Here is a 9,780-nt window from a genome sequence, read left to right on the forward strand (position 1 = left end):
GTCTACAGAGTGAGTTCCAGGACAGCCAGGACTACACAGAGAAACCCTGTCTCGAAAAAACCAAAACCCAAAACCCAAAACCCAAAACCAAACCAAACCAAAACAAAACAAAAAAAAGCCAAAAAAACCCCCCAAAACCAAAAAACAAAACAAGAATCCATAATTGGTCAAAACCCTTATGTAGCACACTGCCTGTTAAACCCTTAAAGTATATTTCTCTTGGTAGCCTCTCCAGTAGCCAGCCACCCTGTGCCTGAAGTTCTCTAGTTCCATTGTTGTGTGGCCTGATGTAAGGTGTTTAAACTTAGTGTGCCTGTACCATGCCATGACGGACAACAGCGGCGGCGGGCCCTGGTAGATTCTGGCGACCGAATGTGCCCCACCCTCGAGGCACGGTTGGCATTCGCCCTGACCCGACGGCTGGACCTATGGGCGTTTACGGAGACGCTTGGCTGCGGGTTCTACCCCAGCTCCGGGACTTAGGAGCTCGCCCAACGTGGAACGATCCTCCCCAAGGTGCAGGTGCCTGCTTCAGAGACACCGACGTCTCCGAGCGGAGACGTGTGCCCAGGTGTGCCCAGGTAGCTGGAACCCAGGACACCCATGATGTTTTCTCCCCGATCCCCACCTCTGGGTCCCACTCGTCCCCATTCCCACCCCCAACCTCCATCCCCACTCCCACCCCAACCCCGGCCCCCGTAGTGTAGCGGTACAGACATCCTGTGGACCTGTGTCCGCGCTCCGGCCCGCCCCCGGGTCCCCATTGGTTGAGTTCAGTAAGGGGAGGAGCCGAGGAAGCTCTCTGGGTTCTAGTCCCGAAGGCCGGTCCTGCTCTAAACACTCGCAAGTCCGCATCCCGCGGGCCCACGTTGCTCTGCGGGACCTATAGGCTGGGCGGCTGCCTGCCGAGCGCGTGGAGCTCGGTCGTCCTAGAGCTGCCCGCGACAGGTGCGAACTCGGGTTCCGCGGCGCTGTCCCATCCTTGTCGTCGAGGCGTCGCTGGATGCGAGTCCGCTGAACATCCGAGATGGCTGCGGGTCCCCGGCTCCTCTGGCTGCTGGGCCTGGCTCTGTGCGTGCTGGGCGGCGGCCACCTCCCACGTCCCCCGCACGTCTTTCCCCAGCGTCGACTGGGAGTCCGCGAGCCCCGCGACATGCAGCGCGAGATTCGGGAGGTGCTGGGACTGCCGGGGCGGCCCCGATCCCGAGCACCACTCGCGGCTGCCCAGCAGCCAGCGTCTGCGCCCCTCTTCATGTTGGACCTGTACCATGCCATGACGGACGACACAGGCGGCGGGCCCCCGCAGCCTCACCTGGACCGTGCTGACCTGATTATGAGCTTTGTCAACATAGGTGAGTGTGGGAAGGGACCCAGAGTGTCCGCAGTCTCCACGTGGAGAGCGCATGGCCGTCTGTCTTGGAGGGACGCCACCTGACTAGGGATGCTGTCCTCTAGGAGTGTGAGGCCCCTGCTCCGGGATTCATCGTATGGCAGACTCAATCACCCGGGAAGCAAGGACTACAGAGGTCAGGACTGGAAGGTCTGAGTGCTAGTGCGGGTTCTCCGGGCCTTGTCTCACCATGACGCTTAGGAGTAGAAATCTGGTGATGCCCAGGGTCCGTAGGTGGCACTGGAAGACAGTCCTGGGGAGACTGATGAGTAAACAGAGGCTGTGATGTTGTCACTGTGATAAACGCAGCCCTGAAGAGAGGGACAAAGTTCAGTGTGGAAACCTGTGGTCATATCAAAGTGACCAGAGCTGACCCTCATGGCCGGACAGAAGGCTCTTTCTGGGCAGTAGGAAGTGGGTGGGTGGGGTGCAGTGTCAGGAGGTCGAGTGGACAGACTCAGACATGACTGTAGTCTTGTGGGACTCGACCCCAGCTGCTGGACCTTGGCCTCGCATGGAGAGTGTTCAGGCCAATGAGTGACCCAAGGGGCAGCTGTGAGTCCATTCTCCCAAAGAGTGGCTCCTCCTTCCTCCAGGTAGACACATCTGTAGACACCAGGACCACTTTCTCTTACTAGTTTTTAAAGTTTTTTTTTTTTTCCCCAAAGCCTTTATCTCTAGTCATAAGTATTTACTTTTGGTCCGGTCCCCACTTGCTTTGTTCCTGTGTGTGACAGACAGCCTGGGGCTGGGACTGAGTCCCAGGACTTGAACTGAGAGCAGGGCAAGGGCCTTGGCACGGCCACCAGCCTCTGTACCCATGGTGCTGCTCATCTTCCCAGCAGCATAGGGAACAGCCACAGTCTATTTTCCTGGCGAGGTGAGGACCGCAGTGGCCGCCTGGAAATTGCCCGATAAGGCCCAGGCAGAATGGGTCCTCACCCAGTGCTCAGCTTTGTCGCATTCCTTCCAGGGGAAGGAAAACTTTCCAGAGTGTAAGCCGAGGGTAGGGGGTAGCGACAGGCCACCTGAAGGTAGGGAAAGGACAACCAAACCTCTGCCGGTGGCTAAGGTGGGGTGGGGGTGGGGGTGGGGTGGAGGTGGGGGTGGAGCACAGTGAAGGCCAAGGCAAAATTGAGAGCCTACGGCCAGGAGGGGCTGCAGCCAGTGGGATCTCGATGCAACATTCCTGCTTAAAGAGCAGGCTGGTGTCCTTAGGACACACTACCTGTGGGACTTGAAACTGCCTCTCCATCCTCAGGACAGGTTGACCTATAGTGCAGGAATAGAAAAACTTGAACATAGCATTGCCCAAGAATGTCCCCAGGGGAACCTCTGATCAAAATGAGTCACCACCCAGCCCAGGCCTTACTCCCCTCCCCCAACTTTCTCTCTGGGTCAAGACGTGAACAGCCCTGGTGGGGACTGCTGCTGTGAACAGAGCAGGGCCTTTGGAGATGACATTTGCTCTCTCTAAACTGGACATTACTCCCTTCTGGGACTCCTAGTAGATCACTCGAGATGACAAATGGACAAGCAGAAAGCCGAAAGAGAGTGAACCTGTTCCCAACCCGGATGACCTTATCCCTGCTACCAGCAGCTCAGCTTTGTACATATGACAACATAGTTCTCAAGTGACTCATGCTTGTAATCCCAGCATTCAAGAGGCTGAGACAGGAGAATTGCTACAGCTTCAAGGGCATCAGAGTGAGACCCTGTGTCATATGAACAGAGAAAGGGGGAATTAGATAGACGTTCCGTGTGTCTGTCTGGTAGACATTTAAACCTAGATCCTAAAAGCCAACTGAAAGCTGTGTGCCCTGTGCTTAGAATTTTCTTCCAGTCCAGAAGATCTTTGACCTTTCACATTCTTCCATTTGTCGTTGGCTCCTATCAACAGCACGTGAATTATTTGGGAATCCCTGATTTATGAACTCAGGTTAAATGGCTAGCCTGGGCACACAGAACATGTCTAAAGCCACATCCATAGTTATGAATTTCAAACTGTGGATGGTGTTTCCTGCCAAGTCACATTTCCCCCATTTTACCTAAGTGTCTAGTAGGATCCATGAAATTAAAAAACAGGTCTTTGTTCAGTGAAGACTCAGTGTGGGAAACTCATCAGAGTGCCTTCTTTATTTTGACACATTGGTCACACTAGTAAACACTCCCAACCACTGTTGATTTTTTTACCTGGTGGTTACCGGGCCCTGTGTGTCATACACGTACCCAGGTGCTGTTCTGTTGGCAAGCCAGGCCGATCCTGAAGGTCAGAGCCCCGGAACACCAGCAGGCTGTTCCCAGCCCAGGAGTTTTTATTCCCGAGGCCTCCAATGGCCAAGAACAGGGGTAGCAATGAACTGTGGTGGCTGGGGATGAAAGAGTAAGACTGTGCGAGCGTTAGAGACCTGGCCATGGTCTCCCTCTGCCCCTGCCAGCTCTGTGGCCAGAGATCCTTTCTCATCAGTGACCTCGGGATCACTTCCTTTGGCTCTTACCCAGGGAATTCCTTCATTTCTTCACTCACCCATTCACTCATTCAGTCATTCATTCATCCATTCCTCCCACAAGTAGTCATGCAGTTCCTACTATGTGCCAGGGGACCTAGCTCTTGGTTCCAGTTGCAGGGGCAGTCACACTGCCTATGTCCTTTGGAAAATGGTCTTCCAGTGGGAGAGACAGAGAATGCATACATGCGCCATGAAGATGGTTGTCAGAGATCACACACACACACACACACACACACACACACACACACACACACACACACACACGGGGTGGGGGGGGGAGTGTATTTGGAAACAAGAGGACCTGAGAAGGGCTGGGCCAAGGGACTTTGACCCGGGACTCACACAGAAAGAATTCCCATCCTGATGCTGTGCCTACTTTGTGATATGATCTGGCCTTTCCTAGGCCCCGCCTCTCTCTGAGCCTCAGTTTCCCCTTCTGTGAGATGCAAGTGCTCATCTTAAGGGGCTGCCAGGCTGAATGAGATGACAGCTGTGCTGGCCACACGCCCAGACCTCCACATCTGTTCCTGCATCTGCATCCACAGGAGAGTGAAGCTCAGAGGGGCTTGTGATAGCTCCAAGGTTGCACAGCAGTCCGTCTGCATCCGATGCACATGCCCTTTGTACAGCTGCCTTCATCCTCAGCCTGGGGGCCTGTCCTGCCCCTAGATGCAGTAAGAGCTACTGTACTAGACTAAACATGGGTGCACATTGTAAGCCGAGAATCCTGTTCATAAACTGGATTCACATACTCAATATATAAAATTCAAACCCTCCAAAATCAGGGGCTCCCATGGGAATCCTGATTTTAGTAGCCAGTCCTCCGAGGCTTTTTGATTTTTACTGGCAGAAATTCACTTGGCCTGTTTTATTTCAAAATGCTTTATTTCTTATTTTAATTATATGTACAAATGGGTGTACATATGTGCATACATGTTCATATGTGTATGGGCATTTGTGTACATGAGTGCACGTGCATGTCAGGGAGGGGTGAAGCTATTTGGTGCCTTCCCTGACTGCCTTCCCTTTATTTACTGCAGAGTGCATAGCTCCCACCAAGCCTAGCTAGCCAGCTTGCCCTGCAGATCCCGACTCTGCTACCCAAGTGCTGGGTTACCAGCAGCCACCTTGCCTGTCCAGCTTTTTCCATTGGCTCTGAGGTCTGAATTTCTAGCCTCATGCTTCTACACGAGGCCCTTTTTACCATCAGTATCTCCCCAGTCTTTGTTTCTGGCCTTGTTTTTTGGACTTGAATTTGAGTGAATGAAGAGCCCACAATTTATTCACATTAATGTGTTGTTAATGGCTACTTGGTTATTTCCAGTTTGGGGTTACTTGAATGAAGTTGCTTTGACCTGGACCTAGTGATGTTACCTTATAGACTTACTCACTTGGAAGCTAAGGCAGAGCCATCTCTAGTTTAAGGCTTGCCTGGGAACTTTACTGAGATCTTGAATGCAAACTCAATAAAAAAAAAAAAAAAAAAAAAAAAAAGGAAAAGACAAGAAAGGCATGCTCGTACACTCTCGCCTCTCTCTTGTGCTGCTCTGTTGCCCCCCTTCTTTCCCCCCTCTCTCTGCATGGTCATGGCTGGCCCCCACTTCTCTATTCTCTATTCTCTCCCTCTCTCCCCTCCCTCTTCTCCCTCTCTCTCTCTCTCTTTCTGCCTTTCTCTGCCTCTGCTACCCTCTTAACTCCCCTCCCATGCCCTAAATAAACTCTATTCTATACTGAAAAAAAAAAAAAAAAAAAAAAAAAAAAAAAAAAGAAAAGAAAAAGAAAAAAAGGCAGTACAAACTACCTCATCTCTCCTGAGGCCTTGCCTTTCCTGGGCAAGTGCTTCTACCGTTGAACTACACTTAAGACCACTTCTATTTTTGGAAAGTTTTTTTTTTTTTAAGATTTATTTATTTTATTTATATGAGTACACTGTAGCTGTCTTCAGACATTCCAGAAGAGGGCATCAGATCCTATGTGGATTCAACCATGTGGTTGCTGGGAATTTAACTCAGGACCGTTGGAAGAGCAGTCAGTGCTCTTAACAGCTGAGCTATCTCTCCAACCCAGAAAGTCTTGATAGATGACAACCTTCCCCAGCTTTCCTCAGTTTGAATGCTGCTACATGTCTTAGGAGGTTTGGCTTTTTTTCTGCCTGTCAGATCTGGGGTCACAGCCAGCCCACATCTTTCCTGGTTCTAGAGAAAAATGAACAATATGGACACAGGCCAGATTAGATTCTCCGCAGCCCTCATCCCACTGCATGCTACAGCACATCTGTGTGCTGGTGGTGCTCAGGGTGGACAGTCCAGCTGCAGTCAGGGAGCACGGAGAGCTGTGTCAGGTGGGATGGACTCCTGCGGTCCCCATCCCTGTGGTGACAGCAGTGAGCACATCTCTGAGCACCTCCTGACACCCCCAGTTCCATCAGACCCAGCAGGAGGAAGGTGGCTTCCTTGTGGACAGAACATGTTGAGAGTCACCTCTACCTCAATATGCATGCCACTATTGAACTCCAGGTCCACTCATTTCCATGGTTGAGTCTGAAAGTTCATGTTAACAGACCTTGAGTGTGTGTATGACCTTGGCAAAGAACTTTTTCTGGGCTTCAGTCTCCTCTCTCTGAACCCCAACCCTGAAGACCTCAGTTCTTACCCAAACTGTACCCACCTTTTCCTGCTGCTGGGGATTCCTCTAGGGATGAGTCATGGAGGAGAGCAACACTCAGGCCACCACCTCACAGAAGCTGCCTCCTCCCTTCAGGCAAGAGGGGATGTGTCATCATGAACCACATCCTTGAGTTTCTTCTGGAGGAATTGGTCCTTGCTTACATCCTCTGGGAATTATTTTTTCACCTCGGTAGGCTTAGTGTGGTCGCCTCTGTGGGTGTTCCCTTTTAATTTGGGGTCTGGAGACAGCTGAGGACTGGACCGGTAATTATGTGTGCAGAGCTGTTTTTGGAAATGGTCTGTGAAGGAAATCAATGTGAAGGGAGACTCAGCTGAAAATACCTCAGGAGTGAGGCTGGGCCTCACCACAGTGCTGAGGCTCCTGATGGGAGAAATTCCTTCAGGTGCAGAATCCACAGGTCACCAGCCCTAGGGCCCCACCCTCCTCTGAGGTCCTGCAGGAGCCTAGGGTGGGCCCTCTCAGCCTTTGGTACCAGCAGCACAGGGCAGTTAGACCCAGTCCCCCTTCCTCGTGGTCTGGGGAACCCATCCCCACCCTCAAGGGCCCCATCAGGAAAGGAAGTAAATCTCACAGCAAGTGTAGACATCCCAGTATCTAGTGGGGACTCACTGTGATGTGGTGGCACAGACCAGCAGCAGCACCCCAGCCCTGGGAGCTGAGAGTGATGGACACTGAGCCAGAGTCCCGGGAAGAGCAAAAGCTCACCCTCTGTCCACGGAACACAGTGGCTTGATGAACAGGCAGCTGCAGGCCATCTATCCACTGGACATGTTCAGCTACTGCCCTAAAGAGCTACCATCTAGAAGAGCACCTCAGTCAGGGACAGAACTCATTGGCAACACAAGGGAAGGGGACAGACCCACAGCCTGGTCACTCCACCGCTGATAGAACTCAAAGCAGGAAATCAAGCAGGGCAGGAACCTGGTGCCAGGAACTGAAGTAGAAACCACAGAGAAACGCAGCTTACTGGCTTGCTCACCATGACTTGTTTAGCCTACTGATACAGCTCTGGACGACTTGCCCAGGGGCAGTGCCACCATACACAGTGGGCTGGGTCCTCACGTGTCAATCATAAGATAATACCACACAGACTTGCCTACAGGCCAGTCTCATGGAGGCATTGTCTCAATTGTGGTTTCTTCTTCTCAGATAACTCTAGCTTTTGTCAAAGTAACATAAACTAACCAGCACAAGTACCCGGTGAAACCAAGTATAGCTTTCTTCGTGGCCAGGACATTACTTTTAAGTTGTCTTTTCATGGTTTTGCCTGCGTGTCTGAGTTACTTGCACAGAATGGTCAGTTCACACAATTTTGCAAAATGCCTCTGCACAGCATTTCTGACAATTTTGCATGCCTTATCTCTTGACAGTTACCTGTCTGGTCCTATTTGTGACTTTCTCAAAGGCTGTACTGAGCACCCTATGGGAAGCATTCAACGGGTCTCCATCACCTGGAACCTGTGGCTCCTTAATACTACCTACAAAGAAATGGCATTGCCTAACTGGGGGAGGGTTGGGAAGGCAATAATGCTGCCATCAACCCCTACACCTCACACATCTACAAGATTTTTTTTTTTAAATCTTTTAAATCACATTCTATTTTTTTTTTCTTCTTGAGGCAGAATCTCACTGTGTAGCCCCAGCCTGTGTACCTGTGTAGACCAGGCTGGCTTGCGAAGCTCTGCCTATCTTTGCCTGAGTGCTGGCCTTAAAGCCATGCACTACCACGCCAGGGTTCCTCTCTTCTTTGTTTTTTTGTTTGTTTGTTTTTGTTTTGTTTTGTTTTTGTTTTTTCTTTTTAAGACAGGGTTTCTCTGTGTAGCCCTAGCTGTCCTGGAACTCATCTGTAGACCAGGCTGGCCTCGAACTCAGAAATCTGCCTGCCTTTGCCTCCCAAGTGCTGGGATTAAACCACCACTGCCACTCTTTTTTTTAAAAACCTCTTTAATGCTGAGCTTAACTGTCTTGCTCACTTTGGTCCCTCACTCCCCCACCTATAACAGTGAGCAGAGAATTACATCTTTTAGAGAAAGATTACAAAAAAAATGTGCTCTGATTGTAGAACTTCAAAGTCACACTGAGGTGCTGTGGGACTCTATCCTTTCCATCCCAGGCAAGGGCCAGAGCCTCCTCCTGCCCCTACAGAAACAAATCTATCACCTGGGTCTTCCCAGCTCTGCTGTGCGCCAGCCATTACTGCCTTAAAGTCCTCACAGGGAGACAGAAAGCGGTCTCCAAGTTTGCTTAGGCAGTTTAACCTCGTGCTTTCTAGAGAAGCTGGGTTGTGGTCAGCAAGCCTCATAGACACAGAGGAAATTGTTAAAGACTTGGAAAGACGTAGGTTTGGGGAGGACACTGCTGCTTTAACCCCTGCTTTCTGGAAACAGATATTTCAGCGTTTGAAAGGGAAAGGAGGGTCTGGGTGGTGGTGACACCCAGTTTTTAAATCTCAGCTCTGAGGCAGAGGCTGGTGGATCTCTGTGAGTTTGAGGCCAGTCTGGTCTACAGAGTGAGTTCCTGGACAGCCAGGGCTACACAGGGAAACTTTTTCTCCACCCCATCTCCCTCCGATCCCTGCCAAAAACAAACCAAAAACAATCAAACAAAATAAAAAAAAAAAACAAAAAACAAAAAAAGTGCAGGGATGCTCTCTAAACATTCCTCGTTGAGTATGGCTGTGCAGTTGGATAAACGTGGGATTTATTCTTCAGTTCTGGCCTCTGCCCTGACAGCTGTACCCACTCCGGGCCACATCGCAGCTGCCACCTCCATCCTATCCTCCCCTCAATTTTTTGTGGCCTCGGTAGTTGGGCTCTCAGACTATGTGGTTCTCTAGCCCTGTGCTCCAGCTCACCGCAGGCACAGACTGCTTAGCTCACTGCTGTGGGTGTGTGGGTAGGCAGCGCTCCCATCACCCATGCAGATTGGCTCTCCTGTGCTTACAGCACCTTTGCTAACTGCTAAGACACCCTGCCTGCTATGTGAGACACATAACTCCAGGATATGATGGCCTGTCCCGGGCTGGTCATCCTACTTTAATGTTTCTTTCTACCTCTGTTCTTCCACTTTCCTTCTGTCCTCTAGAGGAAATGTGGATCCATTGTCCTCTGGTTGCTGGCACTGAGTCCCTCCCTTCCCCAAGGCCCTTCTGCTGCTGGCCTTGTGATGTGGCCTGCACTCTGCACAGCCTCT

General features: G+C 51.1%; 1 protein-coding gene and 1 long non-coding RNA gene across 2 annotated transcripts in view; one reads left to right on the plus strand and one right to left on the minus strand.

Moving 5' to 3' along the window:
• The first annotated feature begins 1,027 nt into the window (after positions 1–1,027).
• LOC116095763 (bone morphogenetic protein 8B-like) overlaps positions 1,028–9,780 on the plus strand; it is a 20,658-nt gene continuing 11,905 nt past the window's right edge. Inside the window, exon 1 of the mRNA XM_031377021.1 lies at positions 1,028–1,392. Within this exon, the coding sequence (XP_031232881.1) occupies positions 1,028–1,392 (365 nt within the window). The remainder of the gene's footprint in view (positions 1,393–9,780) is intronic.
• LOC116096576 lies at positions 5,983–7,456 on the minus strand. Its single transcript, XR_004121043.1, has 3 exons — positions 7,198–7,456; positions 6,568–6,865; positions 5,983–6,095 (listed from the first exon to the last, which is right to left on the minus strand). It is a non-coding gene; the product is annotated as an uncharacterized LOC116096576 (long non-coding RNA).

The sequence above is a fragment of the Mastomys coucha genome, unplaced genomic scaffold (assembly GCF_008632895.1).
Source record: "Mastomys coucha isolate ucsf_1 unplaced genomic scaffold, UCSF_Mcou_1 pScaffold18, whole genome shotgun sequence".
NCBI classification, from domain to species: Eukaryota; Metazoa; Chordata; class Mammalia; order Rodentia; family Muridae; genus Mastomys; species Mastomys coucha.